The following is a 27497-nucleotide window of genomic DNA, read 5'->3' as shown; positions in this document are numbered from 1 at the left end:
AACGGTGGGAATTAAGTTTGAAATAGGTGTAAGCACAACGTCAAATGCAAGATGGCATTTCCTCCATCCCCGAGTTCTTTTCTGATGTTTGTGGCAGCATGGTATGTAGTTCCCGAGGTTTTCGGAAATGTCATATTGGCCCGGATTACTGCTTACGTGAGGAGGTGGATCTTAAAATTGCTGACAATATTTTTTTTCATTCCCTATTCCCTAGAGAAGCGGTTATCATATTCCTGGAAATTTGGAATTTAGAAAAACTGCTTTCTCTCCTTAGGAAAACGGCAGTCTTGAGAAAAATTGCAACATGGGCAGTACTTACCTTGAAAAAGAAAAAGCACTCTTTATGATTCTGAAGTAATTAATTGAGAGATATAAAGTAGGTGTTACATAATGGTTTGCTTTCCAAAAGATCATACTTAATATGTTAAATTTCATAGTATGTTTTATCCAGACAGTAACACATTTATAAGTTAATTTGCAAAACATTGAGGTGGGGGGTGTCTTGTTACTGATGGGATCACAAGTTCCTGAATTTCACATCTCGTTTTGCCAGTTTGGGAGGTACTTGAATATGAGAGAAACTTAAATAATAAAAGAAACCAGTGACCTAATGATAATAAAGGATCTGTTGATTAGGTTAAGACGTATAATTGTCAATAGATGCAAACAGCACAAATTTGTAGAGATGGGATGGGGAGAGGGGATTATTGGAAGTTTTATTATATGAAATTTTCTCTAATCCTTTTCTCCCATTTCTCTTTTGCATGCTTCATTTTTTGTCATCATCATATTTTCTTAAAAAGGGATACTTTGTCTATAGATTGTGAAGAGTTTTATACTTTCATTTGTTTATCATTGATTTGTATATTTCTGAAACTGTCCCTGGCTTTGTTTTTTAATTTTGTATCATATTGTTTAGTGAATATAATGATCTAGGGCTATGGGTGACTTTTACATAACTGTCCTCTTGTCAAGCCTGGAAAACAAAACATGAAAGTTAAATACTTTATTAATCACCCTGAGTTTTAAAGATAGTTTTTGTTTTTGTTTTTTAGTTTTTTTCTCTTTTGGGTTTTTCATATGAAATTATGCCCCAATGTATGGACAACGTCTTAGAAAATACTTCTGAAGTCCAATCACCTAGCCAACTGGTCCAGCTAGCCAAGTATGATTCAGTAAATGCTCCTGTGAATTCTTGAGCTATAGATAAGTTTTACATCTTCTTTTTGCATATGCCATTACTGAAATATATACCCGTTTAACTATCTTCACATCTGAGGAGGTAGAATTAGATAATATCAGCCATATGCTTGACCATCTTGAAACTCAAAGTTTGCTCTTCATTGCAGTTTATACATGATTAACTGTAGTCTAATAATGAAGATAAAGTATTATATGGCTCAGAATTGTCATCATCAAAAACAAAATTTTCATTCTTCCTGAGACTTATGTAATTGTTATGCTGCATTGTGAAATTGAAAGCATAGTTGGGCAAAACATGCAACTGAGTTTTAAATCAAGTATTTGACAGGTGCCGGGGTGCCTGCCTGGCTTAGTTGGTGGAGCATGAGACTCTTGAATTCAGGGTTGTGAGTTCGAGCCGCACGTCGGATGTGGAGATTACTTAAAAATAAAGCTAAAAAAAAAAAAAAAAAAGAATTTGACAGGTACATATTTTGGTTTAAAATATTTTAGACATCTGCGTGCCTTGTTGGCTCAGTTGGTAGAGCACATGACACTTGATCTCATTTGTGAGTTTGAGCCCCACCTTGGGTGTAGAGGTTACTTAAAAACACTTTTTTAGACATAAATGTTCTCTGGTAGTTTGTTGAGTAAATGTTGGATCTTTGCTCCAATTTTGTTCTAAGGGTTTTTTGTGTGTGTGTGGAGATTCTTAGGTATTACCTTCTGACAGGATGTTTTAAATTCTAGTTGTTGAGAAGATATATAGAAAACTTAAATTACTTTGGAGGACTTGGACTTAGGATACAAATGCTATATAATTGTTTCTTGGTGAATCATTCCTCACTAAAAGTTAGTATTTGTCCTCCTTTTTTGCATGTAATATTTTAAGTTATTTTTTAGGGTGTCCTGTGCATTGTTCTGATTTAGAACTTTGTGAACTTTGATTTAACCAGAGAAGCTGGCACAGTTGGTTTTTAAATATAACAGTAGTTTTGTTTCTGTGCCTGTGACTCCTTGGCTAGAGGAACTTCTGATGAAACCCTGTTTTTTAGAGTTTAGTTACATTTGGACTAAAAGTATATGTTTTAATTCTAAATAAGTGTCAATAGAAGCAGCAGAAATGTTCATTGAGATATCGGTTCTCCTGAGTAGCAGTGTTTTAGAACCTTACTACTCTAGTCTGCATGTTTAGGTGACGTCAGACTATTGTTTAGGGCAGAAGGAATTGTACTCACCTACCAATGGAAGAAAAACGTTTACTGTTACTTTAAATTAATGATATGCAAAGTGATTTGATATGTTTGGTAGTTGTCTTATACAGTGTTGCAGGAGTGAATAGACCATGTTTCTTAGTGATACTTTTAAGTTCATGTTTGGATCTGCAAAGTGGTTTTAAGGCTCTGCATTTCTTTTTTTTTTTTTTTTTTTTTTTTTTTTTTTTAAAGATTTTTTATTTATTTATTTGAGAAAGAGAGAATGAGAGACAGAGAGCACGAGCAGGAAGAGGGTCAGAGGGAGAGGCAGACCCCCCGCTGAGCAGGGAGCCCGATGCGGGACTCGATCCCGGAACTCCAGGACCATGACCTGAGCTGAAGGCAGTCGCCTAACCAACTGAGCCACCCAGGCGCCCAAGGCTCTGCATTTCTTTACTAATAAAAATCTAGGGTCGCCTGGGTAGCTCAGTCCATTGTCTAAGTCTTTCCCAGCTCAGTCTTGGTCTTAGGGTCGTGAGTTCAAGCCCCACGTTGGGCTCCACACGTGGAGCCTACTTAAAAATAATAATAAAATAATCTAGAAAAATCATTTGAGAACAAGTTCCAAAGGAACAGAAGTTGCATATATGGAAACTAAGTTTGAGTGAGATGAATAAAAGTTGTGGATTCAAAATACTAAAATATATAATGCCATTAGGTTCTCAGTTTAATATTTAAAATAATCTTTTTAAATCACTGTGGGATGTTTTCTCATTTGTAGATTTTTGTCTTGAAGAAAAATTGTCAAAATGCTGCTCTGTCTGGAGGGCATGAATTTTGAACATGCAAAAGGTTTTTCTACTTGGTTGCCACTTAAATTTAAGTTTGTGCTGTTCTTGAGTGGCCACCATAACTTTTTCCTACTATTTGCTGCTCTTGACTGGCAGTGGGACTTAACAAAAATATGCAAATATTTTGATTTTTGTTTTAGAATTGAATTTCTCTTACAGTGATGGATTTTTTTTTCCCCTGAGGGAAAATTGAAAAGGAGGCAAGAAACAACTTTGTTCTTTTATTTTTTATTTTTTATTTTTTTTTGAAACAACTTTGTTCTTTTAAACAAAGACTTAAAGGAGAAAAAGAACATATAAGTAACCCTCAAACGTAATTTGCTTAACGTGATGAAAACTTTTAAACATTATCCATGATTCCATCACCCTGATCACTCTTTAAATTTCTTTTTTTTTTTTTTTTTTAAGATTTTATTTATGTATTTGACAGAGAGAGAGAGACGGCGCGCGCGAGAGAGTAGGGGGAGTGGGAGAGGGAGAAGCAGGCTTCTGCCGAGCATGGAGCCCGATGTGGGGCTTGATCCCAGGACCCTGGGATCATGACCTGAGCCAAAGGCAGCCGCTTAACCGACTGAGCCACCCAGGCGCCCCACTCTTTAAATTTCTAAGCCAGATTTCAAACTAGTAAATCTCTATTCAAAAGAGGAAAAAAAAATTAAGGAATTAAGTAATTTAGGAAAGCTGCTAGAATGAATGAAATCATTTCAAGATGCTACTCCCTTTTGCTCTTTTGGAAAATTTTATGTACCAAGTTGTGAATTTAAATTTAGTTTATATTCAATAATGTTTTCCAGTGGGGACATTGTGTTCGTTTGGTTCTATAAGCCTGGCCTGATAGCATGCAAAGAGGCCTGGGGCCCTGTAAAGGGGACATTTCCTGGAAAAGGTCTCTGTTGTATATGGAAAAACCGTAGTTCAGAATAGAATTCTTGCTAAACTGTCATAAACTATTGTATTCTAGTTGAAGACTGTGTTTCTTCATATTATAGCCATCTTTTTTCACATAGGTTCTTATAGTCTTAAAATATTTGAGGATCTATCTGAAAGATGAAGTAATTAAATATTTTGTTAATCTAATGAAACATTTTCTCTAATAATACTTAAAACTAAGATCTAAAGGGCACCTGGGTGGCTCAGTCGTTAAGCGTCTGCCTTCAGCTCAGGTCATGATCCCAGGGTCCTGGGATCGAGTCCCACATTGGGCTCCCTGCTCCGCAGGAAGCCTGCTTCTCCCTCTCCCACTCCCCCTGCTTGTGTTCCTTCTCTCGCTGTCTCTCTCTCTGTTGGAAAATAAATAAATAAAAATATTAAAAAAAAAAAACTTAAGATCTAAAGTAATTTATAAGTTTTTTGTTTTTTGTGGTTTTTTTTGATAGATGGGAGAATAAGGCAAGTGATAGTTCATTTTGGGGGAAGGTAAAACTAAAAATATAATTTATTTAAGAATAGTATTCTTTCTAAACCTATGTAGTCTCAGTTTGTTGGGATAAACAGCATTCACCAGACATTCCTACATCTAATTCAGTTGTCTAGGATACCCAATAGACCCCCATCCTTGGCTCATTAACAAAACAGATGTGAGAAAGAATATTGTGTGGTTTTTCAACCATAATGGTTATGCTGTTAGGATACATGAACAGCCTTTCTGTATTTGGAGTTTCTGTAGTTTTCTGCCATTATCTGTGTTAATATTAATAACTTTCTTTGGCTATCCATTGCTTTAAAAAAAAAGTCTGTTGAGATTTAGCAAAACCATGTCACACAACTGATGTTTTCTCTTAATTTGAGCTTATTGTCATTTGATTACAATAAAAAATTATTTACATTATTCTGAAATAATAGTGAAATAATTTGGAAGAATTCTTTGTTTTGAATCAGCCAGTTTTTTCCTACATTGTTTCTAAGTTGTCAGGTTCTTGAGAAGTCAGAAGGTATCTAGAATATAAACATGGGATATTTTTATGTTTTTCATTTGTGGAAGAAATTTTTCAAGAAAATGTTCTCAGTTGTAGGCTTATACTATTTTTGAGTCATTACCAATACTTGATATTTTAACTGATTTCTAAATCATCTAACAAAAGAAGTTCATTAGTGTATCTGAATTTTTAAAAAAGGTTAAAGAATAGATTGCAAAATGGGCTTATACCTTAGCAATGAAGTCTTCTTTTTTTTCCTTTTCTTAAAAGAAACTTCTGGTTTCTAAATTAAGACTTGATTTCTATCTGTATATTTAACATAAAAGTGGCATTCCTCTAAAATTACTCAAAAATTTTCTAAAATTTTTGCTTGGCTGATCACAGTTTTTCAGAAGCTACCCAACCTTTAATTATGAAATAAATATCAAGGCATTTCCATTGTGCAGGACATACTTGGGTAATGTGCTCTCTTGTTTTCAAGGGGCAAAATGCCTTTTTAACAGTTCTTCAGTACTGCCATCTGAGAAATTTTACCCTCAGCAGGCTGAATTTCTGCAAGTGATTATTTAGCTCTAGTGAAATAATAAATGTAATATGGTAATAAGTGCACTGTTTGTAGCGGTTCATTGAATGAATAGGTAGAATTAGTAGGTGAGGGGTTACTAAAATCTCATGCTAATGTTTACTGCTTAGCCTTGTGGGTTTATGTAGTAAACAGGCATTTTATTATGTCAAAATTTGAAGCCAACACAATACATTTTTCCAAAACCAAAATTTTTCCTGGGTCTAAAAATACTTATTTATTATTTTAAAGAAGCAAACAATATAGGAAAGTCTAAAATAGAAAGTGAAGGGGCACCTGGGAGGTACAGTGGGTTGAGCCTCTGACTCTTGGTTTTGGCTCAGGTCATGATCTCAAGGTTATGAGATTGAACCCTGCGATGGGCTCCTCACTCAGTGGAGCCTGCTTGTGACTTTCTCTCCCTCTCTGCCCTTCCCCTTGTGCTCTCTCACTCTCTCTCAAATAAATGGATAAATCTTCAAAAAAAAAAAAAAAAAAGAAAGTGAAAATAATATCCCATCCTCTGGATAAAACCATTGCACTGGGAGCACTGGGTGTTATGCACAAACAATGAATCATGGAACTCTGCATCAAAAACTAATGATGTAATATATGGTGATTAACATAACATAATAAAATTTGGGGGGAAAAAAAAAACCATTGCTAGTATTTTTCTTGTATATCTTCCGAGACATTCATCCATATCTTCATCCATCATATTAATTGTTTTTAACCTGTTTTTTCTACTCCGTAATGTGTCCTGGACATTTTTTCCATAATAATACTTACATTTTTACAGCAATGTGATAGTCTATACTCAGTACATATTTAATCAATCTCGTTGATCGTGGGTTAGGTTTCTTTCTTTTTTGTTTTTCATTATAAATAAGACTTTGGTAAGTATCCTAATATATATGTTTGTATAGTGGTCCAGTGATTGCTTTAGGATAAATTCCTAGAAGTAGAATTGTTGAAACAAGATGTATTATTCCATGAACATTGAAGCAGAAGTTCCCAGTGAAAATCCATTATTTTCATAATAGGCTATAGTATAAGCTGTGGTTGATTTATTCACTGTTTTTCATCATTCACATTTGCTGTAGGCTGTTATTTACCTTTAGACTCAAAACTAGTACATGTAGACTGTTAGGTCAGTGAACAACATATACACAAATATCCTTTGAACATGTATTGTTTTATGTTTGAGGTTTAATGTGGTTAGTTGATATTAGCCAGTACTTCCTATAACTACTAAAAGAAACATTTGAAGTGGAGAGAAGTCCCAGATAGTGCTTTGTATTTCTGTGTAGTTATATTTCCAAATCTAGTGGGCAATATATGTATTTGTTAAAAAAACTGAAATGTGTTTCACTGGAAGTATAATTTGTTGTAAGCAAATATATTGCTTCATTAATTTACATTAAAATATTTTTTGGATACTTAATGATGATGATGATTTTATAATAACTGTAGAGTTTGTTACATTGCTTATTCATGAAACAATTTTGGTTTTTTGCCAGTTTGTATAAATAGCACCCGGCAAAATAATGGGGGAAAAATTGGCAGTGTGATATAGTATTACAAAGCATGGGTTTTAGAGACAAATCCTGGCTCTCAAATTAACTGACTTGATAATGATGTGTCATTGTAGATTCAGTGATTGTAACAAACTTACCACTCCCATGTGGGGATGTTGATTGGGAGGCTTATGGGTATGTGTGGGCAGGAGGCATATGGGCAATCTACCATCTGCTTGATTTTGCTGTGAACCTAAAATTGCTGTAAAAAATAAAGTCTAGGGGTGCCTGGGTGGCACAGTTGGTTGGGCATTGGACTCTTGATTTTGGCTCAGGTCGTGAGATCGAGCCCCACGTGAGGCTCTGCTCAGCGCAGAGGTGGCCTCAGAGATTCTGTTCTCTCCCTCCCCCTGCTCGTGTACACACATGTGCATGCTCTCTCTCAAATATATACAAATATATTTTTTTAATAGTCTATTAAAAAAGTTAACTGTGACTTTGGGCTGTACCTCTTAATCTTCCTTAACCTTAATTTCCTTGTCTGTACAATGGGATGGTAAAAAGAGTTTAAGTATGCAAAGGAAATGGCACTTCTTTTCTTCTATTTTTGGAGACTTATTTTATAGAGAATTGAGGATGTATACAAATAGGTAGAATTATGTAATAAACTACCATGTATCCATCACCCAAACCCAGCAATCATCAACCCACATCCAATTGTGTCCCTTCTAATTTCCCATCCCTTGTATTTTTTTGAAGCATATTCTACCCATAATACTATTTCATTCATAAATATCTACTAAGTATTTACAGAAGATACAGGCTTTTAAAATAAACCATAGTACCATTATCACAGCAAAATAATAGTCTGTATCAAATATCTAGTCAGTGTTCAAATTCCTACTTGTCTCAGCTCTACTTTTTTTTAGTTTGCCTTTTATTTATTTTTTCATTTTTGAGTTCGGATCCAAGTAAGTTTCACAGATTGTGATTGATTGTCTTTTTTAAATTCAGTATAATTAATGTACAGTGTTACATTAGTTCCATGTTTACAATATAGTGATTCAACAATTCTATACATTACTCAGTGCTCATCATGATAAGTATACTCCTAATCCCCTTCACCTATTTCACCCATCCCCCACCCTCCTCCCCTCTAGTAACCACCAGTTTGTTTCCTATATTTAGGAGTCTGTTTTTTTTCTCTTTTTTCCTTTTGTTTTGTTTTGTTTCTTAAATTCCACGTATGTGTGAAATACGGCATTTGTCTTTCTCTGACTAACCTGTTTCACTTAGCATTATACTCTCTAGATCCATCCATGTTGTTGCAAATGGCAAGATTTCATTCTTTTTTATGTCTTAGTAATATTCAATTGCAATGGCGTGTGTGTGTGTGTGTGTGTACACATACCACCTCTTTTTTATCCATTCGTGATTGATATGTCTTTTAAGTGTCTTTTAATCTGTAAGTTTTCTATCCTTCCCTCCCCCATCCCCCCATGTAGTTTATGGATTGTTTGTCCTTTTAGACTTATCACAGTCTGGATTTTGCTGGTTCCATCTTCATTGTGTAATTTAACACGTTCCTTTCAATTTACTGTTAATTGCTAGGACCTAAAGTCTTGATCATGTTCAGGGCATTCTTTTTGAACTTAACTCCAGTGAATTTTTGGTTCCCATCACTTTGCTGAAATTGCTCTTATCAAGGTCAACACAGAGTTTGCTAAACCCACTAGTCAATTCCCAAATCTTCATTTTATTTGACTTCATTTGATTAAATTGCTTACTTCTTGAAACACTTTTTTTTTTTTAGATTTATTTATTTAATTTTTAGAGAGAGAGAGAGAAAGCACAAGCAGGAGGGGGAGAGGGAGAGAAAATCTCAAGCAGACTCTGCAGTGAGTGTGTAGCCCGACACAGGACTCAGTCTCATGACCCTGAGATCACAACCTGAGCTGAAACCAAGATTTGCATACTTAACTGACTGCGCCACCCAGGTGCCCTGAAACACTTTTTTCCGTTTCTTCCTGGGTACCGCTCTCTCCAGGTTCTCCTCAACCTTACTGGATATCACTTGTCTGCCTCCTTTGCTATGCCCTCTTCATTTCCCCAATCTCTGAACATTGGGAGTATTCCAGGGCTTAGTGTTCTTCTGTATCTTACCACAGTTCAGGTAATCTCTAGTCCAGTGGTTTCAAATACCATTACTATGCCGAGGACACTCACATTTATTTCTCTAGCCTGGACCTCTCCCTTGAACTTTACACCAGCTAATTGCTTACTAGACACCTCATTGTATAAACACATCAAACTTAGCATGTCCTAAAAATTCTCTTGATTTCCTCTCCAAACTTGCTCCAATCACTGAGTCTTTCTTAACTCAGTAAATGACACTTCCATTCTTTTAGTTGCTTAGACCAAAAAACAACACAAAACCAAAACAGTCCTTGAGAGCTCTTTTCTCTCAAACCACACGCCTAATCCATTAGCAGTTCCCATCAGGTCTACCTTGTAAATATTTTCCACATCAACATTATTCCCCAACTGGTACCACCTCACCCCTAGCCATCATTATCCTTTGCTTGGACAATCAGCCTACTAACTGGTCTCTTTGCTTGTACCTTTACGTATAGTTTCTTCACGCAGCAGCCAGAGTGATTGTTTTAAAAATAAATTCAAGTCAGATCATAATGCTTCTTGACCCTTTGTTGATTTCTTATGTCTCAGAATACAATCCAAAGACCTCCTCATGGTTTTCAAATCCTGTATGATCTGATCTCCCATTCACTCTCTGACCTCATCTCTTATGCTCTTCTTGCTCCCTGTGCTTCAGGCATAGTGATTTCTTTGCTGTTCACCAAGCAAGCTTCTGCTTTTTCCTTTATACTTCGGTGTATATACTTGAGTGTGTCGGGCTACACACTCAGTGCAGAGTCTGCTGGAATGTTCTTCCAGATGTCCACATGACTCTTTTTCTCACTTCCTCTGTTTTCTGCCAACTTGTCACCCTTTTAAAGAGGCCTTCTTTGACAAACCCATCAAATAATTAACTACCTATTCTGTTCCAACCCCCACTTTCTATCCCCTTAACATATTTTATTTATTTGGGGGGGTGGCTGTGAGAGGCAGAGGGAGAGGGAAAGAGAGGATCTTAAGTAGGTTCCATGTCCAGCGCAGAGCTTGATGCAGGGCTCTGTCTCAACAACCCTGAGATTACCTGAGCCGAAATCAAGAGTCAGATGCTTAAGTGACTGAGCCACCTAGGCGCCCCTATGCGGATACCTTAACATATTTTATTTTTCTTTATAGCACTTACTCCTACCTGACTAGCAAAAAAGAAGTGCAATCTAATCTGCCTATCCAACCCTTCCATAAAGCTTCATGAAGACCAGCTCTCTGTTAATATTATTAAAATTATTGTTCACCTGAACCTGAACAGTGCTTGACAGTTGGAGGCAATGATTTGTTGAACAAATTAATGAGTCAATGAATGAATGAGTGACTTAATGAATGATAGACTATCAGCAGATGTTAGTTTGTAGTAGTGTAGTGGTATAATGGTGTAGTGTAATGGTAGGCTCTGAATCAGATCGACATTTGCAAATCCTGGCTTTGCCACTTTCTAACTGTGATAATGGTTTTTAATCTCCCTATGCCTCAGTTTCCTCATTATAATATAGTACCTGCCTCAAAAGTTATGTTGCGAGAAATCATATAATATATTTCAAGTATTTAACAATAAAGGAAGGGGTGCCTGGGTGGCTCAGTCAGTTAAGTGCCAGACTCTTGATTTCGGCTCAGGTTGTGATCTCAGGGTCATGGGATTGAGCCCCACCTGGGGCTCTTGCTCAGCAGGGAGTCTGCTTGAGATTCTTTCCCTCTCCCTTTTCTCTGCCTCCCGCTCATGCACATGTGCTCTCTCTCTTCTGAAATAAATAAATAAATCTTTAAAAAAATATTTAACAGTAAAGGTAGCTATTGTTAATGTTAACTTTCCTTAAGTATTAAGATGGAATATCCCTCCCAATATATTAGGAACTACTTAAAGCAAATAACTGTGACTTATTAATTAATCTATGTATCTATAAAAACTTGAACATAATAATTGTTCAATAAATATTTAAAGTAGATAAATGACCTTTTATGTTTTTTATTTTCTTCTAAGTTTTATTTATTTAAGCGATCTCTACACCCAACATGGGGCTCAAACTTATGACCCTGAGATCAAGAGCTGTATGCTCCTCCAACTGAGCCAGCCAGGTGTCCCTATGTTTGTTTGTTTGTTTTTTTTAAATATCTATGGGGGCAGTGAGTTTCACAGAGAATGGGGTATATAGGAAGAGTAAAATACTATTTTTAAGCCAATCTTGATAGTAATCATTTGTAAATAAAATAGCAGAAAGTTATTTTTTAACACATAAAAGGTATTTTAAAATTGTAATGCCTAATGCTAGAGAGGGTAAGAGAGAGAGATCCGGTGATAATAATGTATTCACTTGCTAGTTTGGCAGTGAATATCAAGAGTCAGAAACATTTTTGTTCCTCCCCTTTGATTTGGTAAGTCTACTTCTGAAATTGATATGAAGGGGGAAAAAGTTCTGTATACTGTTTCCCTGTCCACCTCCCTTCATATACTAGGTGCTTAATGCAGGGAAGTGCACTTAGTGTATTGTGTGACATGTTGTAGATGCTTGTTAGTATTTGTTAAAGAACTGTTTTTTTTTAATAACTTAAAGCCAAGCACATCTAGAATGCATAGATTTTTGTTTTGTTTTAAGATTTTATTTATTTCACAGAGGGAGTGTGCGAGAGCACAAGCAGTGGGAGCGGCAGGCAGAGGGAGAGGGAGAAGCAGCCTCCACGCTGAGCAAGGAGCCCGATGTGGGGCTCGATCCCAGAACCCTGGGATCATGACCTGAGCTGAAAGCAGACGCCTAACCGACTGAGCCAACCAGGCGCCCCTAGAATATATAGTTTTATCTCATTTTTAAAATGAGACAGCTGAACATACCTCAACACAATAAAGGCCATACATGATAAGGCCACAGCCAATATCATATTCAACAGTGAAAAGCTGAAAAGTTTTCCTCTAAGGTCAGGAACAAGACAAGGACGCTGACCCTTGCCACTTTCATTCAACATGGTACTAGAAGTACTAGCCAGAACAATTAGGCAAGAAGAAGAAATAAAAGGCATCCTAATCTGAAAGGAAGAAGTAAAGATGTCACTATTTGCAAATGACATATATAGAAAACCTGAAAGACTCCACCAAAAAACTGTCAGATCTCATAAATGAATTTAGTAAAGTTGCAGGATATAAAATCAATATACAAAAAATTTGTTATATTTTTGAACACTAAGTAATGATCTATCAGAAAGAGAAATTAAGAAAATAGTCTCTTCAATTGAATCAAAAAGAACAAAATACCTAGGATTAAATTTAGCTAAGGAGGTGAAAAACGTGTAGTAAAAACTGTAAGACATTGATAAAAGAAACTGAAGACAACTCAAATAAATGGAAAGTGCTCATGGGTTGGAAAAATTAATATTGGAAAAATGTCCATACTGCCTAAAGCAATCTGCAGGTTCAGTATAATCCCTATCAAAATTCCAATGGCATTTTCCACAGAAATAGAACAAACAATTCTAAAATTTGTATCACCACAAAAGACCACAAATAGCCCAAGCAATCTTGAGAAAGAACAACAGAACTGGACACATCATGTTCCCTGATTTCAAACTGTATTACAAAGCTGCAGTAATCAAAACAGTATGGTATTGGCATAAAAATTGATACATAGGTCAATGGAACAGAATAGAGAACTCAGGGATAAACCTACATGTTAAATGGTCAATTAATTTTTGACAAAGAAGCCAAGAATGTACAGTGGGGTAAGGACAGTCTGTCTCTTCAATAAATAGTATTGGGAAAACTAGATAGCCATATGCAAAAGAATGAAACTGCTTCCCTATCTTACGTCATACACAAAAATTAACTCAAAGTGGATTAAAGACTTGAACGTAAGACTTGAAACCATAAAACTCCTCGAAAAAAACAGGTGGTAAACTCCTTGACATAAGTTTTGGAGATGATTTTTTGATTTTCATTTGTGTAGAATTTATTTTTTCAGCCCTTCATTTTCAGTCTTTTTGTGTTCTTACATCTGAAGTGCTTCTCTTGTAGGCAGCAAATAGATGGGTCTTGTTTTTTTTAATTCAGCCGCTCCACTTTGTCTTAGACCATTTACATTTAAAGAAATTATTGGGCGCCTGGGTGGCTCATTTGGTTAAGCGACTGCCTTCGGCTCAGGTCATGATCCTGGAGTCCCAGGATCGAGTCCCGCATCGGGCTCCCTGCTCGGCAGGGAGTCTGCTTCTCCCTCTCCCACTCCCCCCTCTTGTGCTCTCTCTCTCTCTCACTCTCTCTCTCAAATAAAAAAAAAATCTTTAAAAAAAAAAAAAAAAGAAATTATTGATAGGTATGTACTTAATTGCTATTTTGCTAATTGTTTTCATGCTGTTTTGTAGTTCTGCCATTCCTTTCTTCTCTGCTCTCTTCATGATGATTTTCTTTAATGGGTGCTTTGATTTTTTTTTTCTTTATCTTTTATATATCTACCGTAGGGTTATTCTTTGTTAGTTACCATGAGGCTTCATGACTTTTTTTTAAGCACCAGCAGCACATTCCCTCTGTTGATACTCAGCAGGCTTTAAAAAACTTACATGTGACCCTGCAGGGTGCCTGGGTTGTTCAGTCAGTTAAGCATCTGCCTTCGGTTCAGTTCATGATCTTAGGGTCCTGGGATCGAGCCCCACGTCAGGCTCCTTGCTCAGCAGGGAGTCTGCTTCTCCCTCTCCCTCTGCTTCTCCCTCTCAAATAATAAATAAATAATAAAAAAATAAAAAACTTATATGTGCACCCTGAACCTAATAATACACTATATGTTAATTAGCTTTAATTAAAATGAAAACAAAACCAAAAAAACTTGTACATGTGATGTCTGATATTCTGTCAAATGCACTGGACTTAAAACTTTTCTTTATACATTGTCTTAAAAAAAAGGTTGTATTGAGTTTGGGGGACATAGTGTAAATATTTGCTATATAAGAATAATTTGAAAAAATTATATTGAAAGATGTTTAAATATATTCTAAGAAGTTTAGATTTTAAAAACCAAGAGATATTTTACAGGAAAAAATTCAGTTCTGTCGTGTATGCCTGTAATTACCAGGTTAAAATGGAAGAGAAATAGAAACCCAGAGAAGTAATGACCATAAAAGCCACTTTTTTCCCGAGGACATTTGCTGATTTTGGGAACTTTAAATTTTGATGCCTGAAGATGTGAAGTGAACAGAAATTAAAGTCCAGAGTCTGCACATGATGGAGATTATACAGGAGACCTCTGTGCCATAAACTGGGACCCTCAAATGTTATACTGAGGGTGAAACTAATCTTGAAATGGATGACCCTCACTGGAAGCCTTTATTATAATCTTGAATTTGTTTTAAGTTGCACTGAACTGGTAGTATTCCCAGGCACCTCACAGAAACAAATGCAGATCTTTTCTTGAGGAATATATCTTTGTCCTAGTTCTCAAATTATTTCTACAAATTAACTTTTCAAGTACAATGACCAGATATACATGCTAACAAAATACCATGAGCAAAAAAGACAACCGACAAAGAAAACAAAATCACAGACTTCAGATATGGAAGCTGTCAGTTTCAAACTTAAACAAATATTTACAAACAACTACATATATATGTTCTTATTGTTGTTGTTTTTAAGATTTTGTCAGAGAGAGTGCGTGAGAGAATGCATAAGCAGCGGAAGCAGCAGGCAGAAGAAGAAGTAGGCTCCCGCTGAGCAAGGGACTCTCCCAGCACCCTGGGATCATGACCTGAGCTGAAGGCAGGCGCTTAACCGACTGAGCCACCCAGGCATCCCAACAACTATATATTTTTTAAAGATTTTATTTATGAGAGAGAGACAGAACACAAGCAGGGGGAAGGGGGAGAGGGAGAGGGAGAAGCAGACCCCCTACTCAGCAGAGAGCCCAACACAAGGCTCCATCCCAGGACTCTGAGATCATGACCTGAGCCAAAGTCAGATGCTTAACCGACTGAGCCACCCAGGCACCCTTAAACAACTATATTTATAGGGCTATAGTACCAACTGGGTTGGATATAAAATCCATGCATGCAGGCTACTGAGGGCAAATTTTAGAGGTGTTTGAGAAAGATAAAAAATAAATAACGGAACCTTTCTGAAATATTGATCTCAACTGAAAATTAAACATATGTTTCAGGCACCTGGGTGGCTCATTTGGTTAAGCATCTGCCTTCAGCTCAGGTCATGATCCCAGGATTCTGGAATCCAGGCCTCCCCGCCACGCGTCAGGCTCTCTGCTCCGTGGGGAGCCAGCTTCTCCCTCTGCCTGCCCCTCTCCTTGCTTGTGCGCTCGCTCGCATGCACTTTCTCTCTCTGTCAAATAAATAAAATCTTAAAAAAAAAAATGTATTATGTTTCAAGCTAACGGAGAACCACACAAGGACATATTTATGGATTCTCAAGTTTCACTTATAAAGAATGCATACAGAAAAAGCAATCACAATACTAAATACTAGAAGACAATGTCTATGGAAATTTGAAGATCAAATTGTTGAATGTATGGGTTCATTTCAGGGAGTTTGTATGTGAAAGTAACAGGCATTCTTTTTTTTTTTAATGTTATGCTAATCACCATACGTTACATCATTAGTTTTTTTTTATGTTATATTAATCACCATACATTACATCATTAGTTTTTTTTTTTTTTAAAGATTTTATTTATTTATTTGAGAGAGAGAGAGAGCACATGAGAGGGGGAGGGCCAGAGGGAGAAGCAGACTCCCCGCTGAGCAGGGAGCCTGATGCGGGACTCGATCCTGGGACTCCAGGATCATGACCTGAGCCGCAGGCAGTCCCTTAACCAACTGAGCCACCCAGGCGCCCACATCATTAGTTTTTGATGTAGTGTTCCATGATTCATTGTTTGCATATAACACCCAGTGCTCCATTCAGTACATGCCCTCTTTAATACCCATCACCAGGCCAACCCATCCCCCCACCCCCTCCCCTCTAGAACCCTCAGTTTGTTTCTCAGAGTCCATAGTCTCTCATGTTTCTTCTCCCCCTCCGATTTCCCCCCCTTCATTTTTCCCTTCCTACTATCTTCTTTTTCTTTTCTTTTTTTTTCTCTTTTAACATATAATGTATTATTTGTTTCAGAGGTACAGGTCTGTGATTCATCAGTCTTACACAATTCACAGCGCTCATCATAGCATATACCCTCCCCAGTGTCTATCACCCAGCCACCCCATCCCTCCCACCCCTCACCAGACATTCTTAAATGTGTAAAGGCTTGGAAAATCTATCCCTATGCCCCATGCCTTTTTGCATAACACTATTTAAAGACATGCATTAGAATAACAAAAGATGAATTTGAAACCTGAAGAAGGGAGACTTGGAGTTGGAAAGGATTGGTAGTGAGCAAAGAAACTATATAAACTTAAATACATTAGTGTATTATGCCATTGTTTTTCTTATAATGAGATATTTTCTCCATATTTTTCTACAATGATAAATGTTTTAGTTATCCATTACTGTATTAATGAAGTTAAAACAAACAGCAGAGGTTTATTATTTCTCAGGATTTTGTGGCTAGAAGATCAACTGGTACCATCAGCTGGAAGTGGGAGAGAGGGGGAAGAGTCTGAGGAGTCTGGGCTCTTCTATAGTTTGGTCTTTCCATGTGGCACATTGGGCTTCCTTACAGCATGGAGGCTGGGTTCTGAGAAGTCACATTCCAAAAGACAAAGGCAGAAGCTGCAGATCTTTTTAAGTCTCAGAAGTTACGCAGTGTAACTATTTCTGCATTCTGGAAGTCCAGGGACAGCCCAGACTCAAGGGGAAAGGAAAGCCACCACTTCTTGATGGAAAGAGTGGTAGAGATTTACAGCTGTGTTTTATTGTCACATGAGATATTCAACTACTGATTATAATCTCTTTCCCAGAATGTAATTTGGAAAGGGATGGTGAAACAGACTAAACAAAACTCTTATGTCCCATTGAGTGGATACCTCCATTAAGTTTACCTTCATTAGCAAGATAAACTTTATCTTGATTTAAAAAAAATAGGTAATAATAGCATATAATTCAAAATTCAAAAAGATATAAAGGGATATACAGGCGTTTCTGCTATCAGGTGATATATGCAATCATATTAAGCCTTAATGGGGGCAGGGGTGGGAATAGACTCGAACCTAAGCAGTCAGAACCTATGCAGCTTTGGGGCTCCTGGCTGGCTCATTTGGTAGATAGAGCATGTGACTCTTGATCTCAGTGTTGTAAGTTTGAGCCCCACATTGGGTGTGGAGATTACTTAAAAATGAAATCTTAAGAAAAAAAAATCTATGCAACTTTGTAACTAGAATATAATAGAAACTGAAAATTCTAATAAAAATACCATAACAGTTAAACATATTAAATTCATAATGATTGGAAAACATTCCAGCAGTTCCTGAAAAGGCAATTCCATCCCTAGGAATCTACTCAAGAGAAGAGAAAACTTATGTCCATATAAGGACATGATATGAGTGTTAATAGCAGCATTATTTATTATAAAAGCCAAAAAGTGGAAACAATCAAAATGTCCATCAAATGGTGAATGGATAAATAAATGTGGTATATCCAAACAATGAAAAATTATTGGTGAATAAAAAGGAATGAAGTTTGATATATGCCACAAGGTGGATGAACCTTGAAAACGTGCTAAATGAAAGGAGGTAGTTATAAAGGAGCACATATTATATGATTCCATTTATGTGAAATGTCCAGAATAGGCAAATCTATAGAAACAAAGTAGATTAATGATTGCCTTTGGTTGGGGGGAATGGGGAGGTGATGGTGAAGGGATGCAGGATTTCTTTTTGGGGTGAGGAAGATGTTCTAAAATTGATTATGATGGTTGCACAATTCTGTGAATATGCTAAAAGCCATTTAATTGTATACTTTAAATGGGTGAATTGTATGGTGTGAATATCTCTTTAAAAATACACTACTAGAAGCAAAAAAAAAGTTCTAATGAATGAGTACTATAAGCATAGGACTTTAAGATGTTGAAAAAGATGATGGTAGCTTGATGAAATGGGATGTGAGGAAGGTTTGAGAGTGCCAAATTACTGAGATAAAGGCAAATAGCACAAATTTCAGAGGAAATCATGCCAAAGCTATTCTGAGTCCAAGCATGTGGCCAAACTGAACCAGAGGGAAGACCTTACATGTAATGAGTATCATGGACAATACCGTATTTCTCTGTTGTTTGTTGTATTCATTGTTAGTGTACTTTGTATTCAACTGCGATCACTTGGTAATGCAAAAACATTAACAGGCTGAAGAAAATCACATATGAACCAAAGTAACGTCTGTGCTAAAGTGACATAATTTCCCTACTTACAATTGCATATATGCTGATTTGTGTTACAGAAACAAGTGTTAGGTATCAGAATAGACTATACAGGGAGAAAAAAATCAATCTTCTTTCTTAGGCCCCCAGCCATCTAGTTCCCTCTCTGAAGGCAATCATTGCTCCCACTACTTTGGTGGACAATAGTGTGTACACTGTATAATATGACTGTATGTTATATATGTATAATAAGAATGTATATTGTTTCTTCATGCAAATGAACATGTGTTATATACCCTATCCTGCATTGTTTTTTTCATATTTTTTCATATTACTATCTATTGATACTAAGGAGCTTCTCTATTCTTTTTCTTTTCTATTCTTTTTAATGTTAGTAGTTACATATTCCATTGCATAGTTGTAACATTAATTGGGCTCTGATTTATTCATCTCATTTATTTAACACATTTTATTTTTTTACTGTATACCAGGAATGGTTCTGGACATTATAGATCAGTGAAGGAAACAGACAAAACTCCCACCCTCATTGGGCTCACATTTCATTGTTTTTTGTTATTCCAAGTAATGCTGCAGACAAGGATATCCTTGTACAAATGTCATTTTTTGCATGTGGAAGTATATGTGTAGATAAATACTTAGAAATGGAATTACTAGGTCAAAGTGCACATGCATTTTTAAAAATTAATAGATTTTTTTAGTAGTTTGAGTTTATAGAAAAATTGGAAAGTAACAGGCATTCCCATATACCCCCTTACTCCCCTTCCAACCAGTTCCCCCTATTATTGCTTTAGTTTGTTACATTTATTACAATTAGGGATCCAATATTGTTACATTATTCTTATCTAAAGTCTGTGGTCTGTATTAGGGTTCACTCTTTGTGTTATGCATTCTGTGGGTTTTGACAAATGTGTGGTGACATGTATCCATCATTACAGTACCATACAGAGTAGAATTAAAATCCCCTGTGTTCTACCTATTCCTTGCTTCTACCCCATAAAACTTTGGAATCTTCCTTCCACCCCATGAAGCCCTGGAAACCACTGATCTTACTGTTTTCATAATTTTACCTTTTCCAAAATGTCATATAATTGGATCAGACAGTACATAGCCTTTTTAGATTGGTTTCTTTCACTTAGTAGTATGGATTTAAGGTTTCTCTATGTATTTTCATGCTCAATAATACAGTTCTTTTTAGAGATGAATAATATCCTGCTGTCTGGATGTACCACAGTTATCCATTACCTACTGAAGGACAAGTTTTGGCAATTATGACTGTAAACATTCATGTGCAGGTTTTTGTTGGATATAAGTTTTCAACTAATTGGGTAAATATCAAGGAGCATGATTTCTGAATAGTATGATAAGAGTATGTTTAGTTTTATAAGAAACTGCTAAACTGTCATCCCAAGTGGCTGTACCACTTTGCAATCCCTCCAGCAGTGAATGAGAGTTCTTCACATTCTTATCAGCATTTGGTGTTAGTGTTTTGGATTTTGGCCATTCGTATAGGTGTGTAGTGGTATCTCATTTTTTAAAATTTGCAGTTCCCTAATGACATGATGTTGAGCATCTTTTTATGTGCTTATTTGCTATCTGTATATCTTGGTGAAGTATCTGTTCAGATCTTCTATTTTTAATTGCTTTTATTGATGAGTTTAAAGATCTTTGTGTATTTTGGTTACCACTTCTTTATCAGTTAAGTGTTTTGCAGATATTTTCTCTCACTCTGTGGCTTGTGTTTTATTCTCTTTCGCAGATCAGAAGTTTAATTTTAATGAAAGCTTACCAGTTTTTTATCTCATGGATTGTGCTTTTGGTGTCATCACCAAACACAAGGTCACCTAGGGTTTCAAATGTGTTCTCTTCTAGGAGTTTTATAGTTTTGCATTTTACATTTAGGTCTATGAGCCATTTTGAGGTTTTTTATTTGGTTGGTGTTTTAGAGAGTGCGTGCAAGAGAGCAGGTGTGGGGTGGGGGGAGAGAATCCTAAGCAGGCTTCTTGTTCAGCACAGTCTGACGAGGGGCTCGATCCCATGACCCTGAGATCATGACCTGAGCAGAAATCGGGAGTCAGATGCTTAACCAACTGAGCCACCCAGGTGCCCCATTGAGTTAACTTTTGAAAAAGATGCTAGGGCTGTGTCTAGATGTTTTTTTTTCTTTGTTGTTTTTGTTTTGCATGTGTATATCCCCGTATTCAGCACCATTTGTTGAAAAAGGCTATCCTTTTTCCATTGACTTGCCTTTGTTCCTTTGTCAAAGATCAGTTGATTGTATTTGTGTGGATCAATTTTGGGACTTTCTGTTCTGCTTATCTTTTTATGTGGTTTTTGACTAATACCACACTGTCTTGATTAATTGTAACCTTATAGTGAAGCAATGAACAATTGGAATTTGAAATTAAAGGCACAATACTATTTATATTAGCACCCCTGCCCAACATACTTAGGTATAAATCTAACAAAGTATGTGCGAGATATTAGGAAAACTACAAAATTCTGATGAAAGAAATCAAAGAATACCTAAATGTATAGGGAGATGATATTCCATGTACATGGATAGGAAGATTCAATATTGTAAAGATGTCAGTTTTTCCGAACTTGGTTTATATATTTAGCATAATCCCAATCAAAATCTCAATAAGTTATTTTGTAGGTATCAACTGACTCTAAAGTCTGTATGGAAAGGTAAAATAACCAGAATAGCTACATAGTATTGAAGGAGAATAATGTCAGAAGACTGACACTACCTGACTTCAAAACTGTACTTACTATAAAACTATAGTAATCAGGACAGTGTTACTGGAGAAAGGATAGACAGATAAATCAATGGAACAAAATAGCTCAACAGGTTGGTTCCAATCCCAGTTCTCCTACTTGCCTGCTATGATGTTTTAGGCAAATCACTTCAGTTTTCCTCATCTATAAATCACTGTAGGGTTTGTATGAAGTTTAAATGAGATAATGCATATAAAGCATATAGCTCATTGCCTGAGATATGGTGAGAGCTTGATACATTTTAGCTATTGTGCATTTTCTTTCTTTTTAAAAATATATTTTTTAAAGATTTTATTTATTTCAGAGAGAGCACACAAGCATGAGCAGGGGAAGGGGCAAAACAGACACTCTGCTGAGCAGGGAGCCCGATGCAGTGCTCCATCCCAGGACCCTGGGATCATGACCTGAGCCAAAGGCAGATGCCCAACCAACTGAGCCAGCGAGGCGCCCCACTGTTGTACATTTTCTAATTTGATCCTGATAAGAGTCACAAGAAAGGGGCAGATCAGGTATTATTCCCATGTTATAGATCAGAAAATAGGAGTTTCAGGGCTACTAATACTTGACAGAGATCAAGTGGTTAGATAAGTGGCAGAGCCACAACTATGACCTAGTCTAGAATTACTCCATGTTACCTAGGATATTATCAGTATTATCTAGGTTAACAGGAAAGGTAATGTCCTCAAAAGAGGTTTTACAAATATATGAAAACAAAACTAAAAAAAAAAATATATATATATAGGCAGCACTTTAATGTACTTTTATCCAAAGTGAAAAAAAGAGTTGTTGTTAATCCAGCTTTTAATTCCTGATAATAAATTCATCTTGGTCAAGATGCATTATCCTGGGGCGCCTGGGTGGCTCAGTGGTTAGCGTCTGCCTTCGGCTCAGGTCATGATCCCAGAGTCCTGGGATCGAGCCCCACGTCAGGCTCCCTGCTCGGTGGGAAGCCTGCTTCTCCCTCTCCCACTCCCCCTACTTGTGTTCCCTCTTTCGCTCTCTCTCTCTGTCAAATAAATAAATAAAATCTTAAAAAAAAAAAAGATGCGTTATCCTTTTGATACATTGCTAGATTCACTTTGTTAACATTTTGTTTAGGTCTTTTGCAGGTATATTCATGAATGGTATTGTCCTATGATTTCATTTATTTTCCTTTTTCATAATGTTTTTGTCAGGTTTTAGAGTTTTTCTGGCATCATATGTTGAATTGGGGTATATTTACTTTTTTCCTATTCTGTGGGAGATTGTATAAGATCAGTATTTTTTCCTTTATTTTTTATTATTACAATTTTTAAAGATTTTATTTATTTGAGAGAGTGAGCACAGAGAGAGTGAGCAGAGAGAGAGCACAAACGGTGGGGAGGGGTAGAGGGAGAAACAGACTCCCCACTGAGCAGGGAGCCTGATATGGGACTCCATCCCAGGACCCTGGGATCATGACCTAAGCCAAAGGCAGACGTTTAACTGACTGAGCCACCCAGGCGCCCAGTATTTTTTTCCTTTAATGTTTGCTATAATTTTATAGTGGGACCATATGGATCTGGAATCTTTAGTGTATGCATGGAAAATTTTTTTTAATTTTATTTTTAAGTAATCTCTGTACCAAACATGGGGCTCAAACTCACAACCCGAGCATATACTCTACTGACTGAGCCAGCCAGGTGCCCCCTGGAAATATTTTTGATTGTGGATTTCATTTTTTCAACAGCTATAGTTACAGGACTTTTCAGATATTTTAAATATAAGTTTATTCAGATAATAGTTATTAACTGAATTTATTCCTTGAACTTCATGTAACAAAGCTACAACATTTTGAGCTTTAAAACCTTAATGCTGGGAACAGCCTCCGCCGAGAGTCGCCTCAGTTTCCTGCTTCAACAGCGCTCGTCCCCCACCCCGGCCAGCGGCTCGGAGCCAGCCCTCCGCCATCTCCTCAGAGCGCCCTCGGACCGCCCCAAGGCCCCCGCAGCCGCCGCCATGACGACCGCGTCCCCCTCGCACGTGCGCCAGAACTACCACCAGGACTCGGAGGCCGCCATCAACCGCCAGATAACCTGGAGCTCTGCGTCTCCTCCGTCTGCCTGTCCATGTCTTACTACTTTGACCGCGATGATGTGGCTTCGAAGAACTTTGCCGGATGTTTTCTTCACCAATCTCATGAGGAGAGGGAACATGCTGAGAAACTGATGAAGCTGCAGAACCAACGAGGTGGCCGAATCTTCCTTCAGGATATCAAGAAACCAGACCGTGATGATTGGGAGAACGGGCTGAATGCAATGGAGTGTGCATTACACTTGGAAAAGAGCGTGAATCAGTCACTACTGGAACTGCACAAACTGGCCACTGATAAAAATGACTCCCATTTGTGTGACTTCATTGAGACTCATTACCTGAATGAGCAGGTGAAATCCATCAAAGAATTGGGTGACCACGTAACCAACCTGCGCAAGATGGGGGCTCCCGAATCTGGCATGGCAGAGTATCTCTTTGACAAGCACATCTTGGGAAGCAGTGATAGTGAGAGCTAAGCCTTAGGCTGTCTTCCCATAGCCACAAGGATGACTTCCCTGGTCACCAAGGCAGTGCATGCATGTTGGGGTTACCTTTACCTTTTCTATAAGTTGTACCAAAACATCTACTTAACTTCTTTCATTTGTACCATTCTTCAAATAAAGTAATTTGGTACCCAAAAAAAAAAAATCAATGCTGGGGCCCCTAGGTGGCTCAGTCGTTAAGTGTCTGTCTTGGGTTCAGGTCATGATCCCAGGGTCCTGGGATCAAGCCCCACGTCAGGCTCCCGGCTCAGCGGGAAGCCTGAATTCTCCCTCTCCCACTCCCCCTGCTTGTGTTCCCTCTCTCACTGTGTCTCTCTCTGTCAAATAAATAAATCTTAAAAAAAAAAATCTTAATGCTGGATGTCACTTTTTTTTTTAAATGTCACAAAGTATACATAGCATTAAATTTACCATCTCAGCAATTTTTTAGTGTACAATTCAATGGTATTTAAGTACATTCACACTGTGTGCAACTAATCTCCAGAACTCTTCATCTTGCAAAATTGCAACTCTCCCCACTAAGCAGCAATTCCCCACTCTCCCTTTTCCCCAGCCCCTGGCAACCACCCTTGTACTTTTTCTCTCTGATTTTGACTACTATAGGTATTAATAAGTGGAATCATACAGTGTCCTTTTGTGATGTAACATAACATCTGCAAGGTTCATCTCTGTTAAAGAAGTGTCAGAATTTCCTTCCTTTTTAAGACTAACGTTCCATTATATGTATATACCACATTTTGTTTATCCATTCATCCATCAGTGGACACTAGGTTGCTTCCATCTTTTGGCTGTTGTGAATGATGGTGCTATGAGCAATGGTACATGGTTATCATTTCAACACTCTGCTTCAAATTCTTTTGGGTGTGTACACTGCAGTAGAATTGCCGGATCATATAGTAATTCTATTTTTAATGTTTTGAGGAACCACAATATTGTTTTCCATTTTATATTTCTACCAACAGAGGACTTTCCAAATTTTACATACTTTTGTGTGTCAGTAACCTGTATTTCTCTAGTAATTTGTCTCACCAAATTTATTGACAGTGTTATGCCTTCAGTGTCTGTAGTGATAGCATTTTTTTCACTTATATTATTTTTCCTCCTCTTTTATTTTTTTTTAAAGATTTATTTATTTGAGAGAGGGAGAGAACGCACTCACGTGAGAGGGGGGAGAGGGGTGGGGCAGAGGGAGAGGAAGAAAATCTAAAGCAGACTCCCTGCTGAGTGTGGAGTCCTACATGGCTGGATCCCACAATCCTGACATCATGACCTGAGCCAAAATCAAGAGTCCTAGGTTTAACTGACTGAGCCACCCAGGCACCCATCCTTCTCTTTTAAAAATCAGTGTTGGGGCGCCTGGGTGGCTCAGTCGTTAAGCGTCTGCCTTCGGCTCAGGTCATGATCCCAGAGTCCTGGGATCGAGCCCCGCATCGGGCTCCCTGCTCTGTGGGAAGTCTGCTTCTCCCTCTCCCACTCCCCCTGCTTGTGTTCCCTCTCTCACTGTGTCTCTCTCTGTCAAATAAATAAATCTTGAAAAATAAATAAATAAATAAAAATAAAAATAAAAATCAGTGTTGCCTGGAGTTTATCAATTTTATTTATCTTTTCAAATAATTTTCAAAATACCCAATTTGCACTTTGTTGATTTTTCTGATTGTATTGATCCTTTTATTATATTATATCATATTGTATTTTGTTCATTTGTTCTTATCCTTATTATATTGTACTTTAAATTTATGTTGTTGGGGCGCCTGGGTGGGCATTCGGTTAAGCATCCAACTCTTTTTTTTTTTTTTTTTTTTTAAGATTTTATTTATTCATTAGAGAATGAGTAAGCGGGGAGAGGAGTAGAGGGAGGACAAGCAGACTCCATGCTGAGTGCAGAGCCCAACTTGGAGCTCAATCTCACGGCCCTGAGATCATGACCTGAGCTGAAATGAAGAGTTGCAGGCCTGACCGACTGAGCCACCCATGGGTCCCTAAGTGTCCAACTCTTGGTTTCTGCTCCAGTCGTGATCTCAGGGTTGTGGGATCAGCCCTGCATGGGGCTCTATGCTCAGCCTGGAGTTGGCTTGGGATTCTAGCTCCCTCTCCCTCCACCTCTCTCCCCTCACACACACTTTCTTTCTAAAATAAATAAATAAATCTTTTAAAAAAATAAATTTACATTGTTGTTGGTCTCACACTCTTTGGGTCTGGTTTGTGCTTGCTCATGCTCACCTGGGTTTATGTGATTGCTCTCCCTTCTTCCTACCCCTTCTGAAACAACTTTCCAGAGATACCCAGTTCTTTGTTTGTAAATCTATTTAAGTGAGGAGAGTAATTTGGGGAGAAAAATGTTCAAGTGTCAGAAATGCCATCTTTCAGCACTAGGCTTCAACCATTATCAGCTATACTTAAAATTCTAATATATTCTGATTGACAAGATTATCAAATGCAGCTTATAACAGTGTTACTCTTTCTTTTTTTTTCCCTCTCCCTGGCAGGACCCGTTGGGGCCCAGCCCCTACTCATGGTGCCCAGAAGACCTGGCTATGGCACCATGGGCAAACCCATTAAATTGCTGGCTAACTGTTTTCAAGTTGAAATCCCAAAGATTGATGTCTACCTCTATGAGGTAGATATTAAACCAGACAAGTGTCCTAGGAGAGTGAACAGGTAAGAATCATGAAATCATGGAGATTATTTTGCTGTTAGTATTTGTCTTTGCTTTAGTAATTATGTTTATCTTTCATATTTAATAACAATGATAATATTTAACAGTTTGACCAGGAACAGGTGGTAATTTGTTTTGAAATTGATTGTACTTCAGTGGTGTGATGTTGGGAAAAATCTACAGCCTTGAAATTTTCTCATTATACCATGAGCTCACATATTTTCTCTGTGATAACAGAGAAGGTTCAAGTCTTTTTTTTATATGCTCTTGAAAGCAGACTAAGCATCTTTTCCATTGCTATCAGGTAATATATCTGTGCTTTCTTTTTTCCTCCCATCTCCACCCCCCACCTTACTTATCCCTTTAAAATGATGGGATGGTACCAGTAGTGGGTAGAGATAGTGGTTGTCATGTTTTATGCTTTCTGTTCTGATTCTCAACTCCTCTTTCTCTTACATAGGAACAAGTATATATGATATATAAAGATTTATCAATCTGCTTTCAGTAAGCTGCTTCTCTCACCTTCCCCAAATAATGTATGTGTGTGTGTCTATATGTGTATTATATACACATATGGTTGTGGTTTGGGTAATGGAATATAAAAGGAATTTATGATACAGTGTACACCATGAAGGAGGTTTTAAAAAACAAAGACTTACGGACAAAACATTTAGAAAACAGTGATATTCAGCTTAGCATTTGGTTTGTACGATCAAATACCTCAGCCTTTTCTTATTCAGTAAGTTATTATTATTATTTAAGAGTCTTCATTTAAGATATAGGTGGTTCTTGCTGTTAAGAAAATCTTAATTTAGA

At 37.2% G+C, this 27497-nt stretch overlaps 1 protein-coding gene and 1 pseudogene across 2 annotated transcripts in view; both read left to right on the top strand.

The window, feature by feature from the left end:
• The window catches only part of AGO3 (argonaute RISC catalytic component 3), a 139880-nt gene that overhangs the window by 5566 nt on the left and 106817 nt on the right, over positions 1-27497 (top strand). Inside the window, exon 2 of one of the 2 annotated variants that reach the window (XM_036108125.2) lies at positions 26512-26683. In XM_036108125.2, coding sequence (XP_035964018.2) covers positions 26512-26683 — 172 coding nt within the window. Of the gene's footprint in view, positions 1-26511; positions 26684-27497 lie in introns of those variants that run through there. The other variant, XM_078073418.1, reaches the window with a different exon arrangement.
• On the top strand, positions 52-24170 carry LOC144381691 (ferritin heavy chain pseudogene; annotated as a pseudogene).

This window comes from Halichoerus grypus, chromosome 5 (genome assembly GCF_964656455.1).
Source record: "Halichoerus grypus chromosome 5, mHalGry1.hap1.1, whole genome shotgun sequence".
In the NCBI taxonomy this organism is placed as follows: Eukaryota; Metazoa; Chordata; class Mammalia; order Carnivora; family Phocidae; genus Halichoerus; species Halichoerus grypus.
The sequence above is the reverse complement of the archived record's forward strand: the minus strand, read 5'-3'. Positions and strand labels throughout refer to the sequence as shown.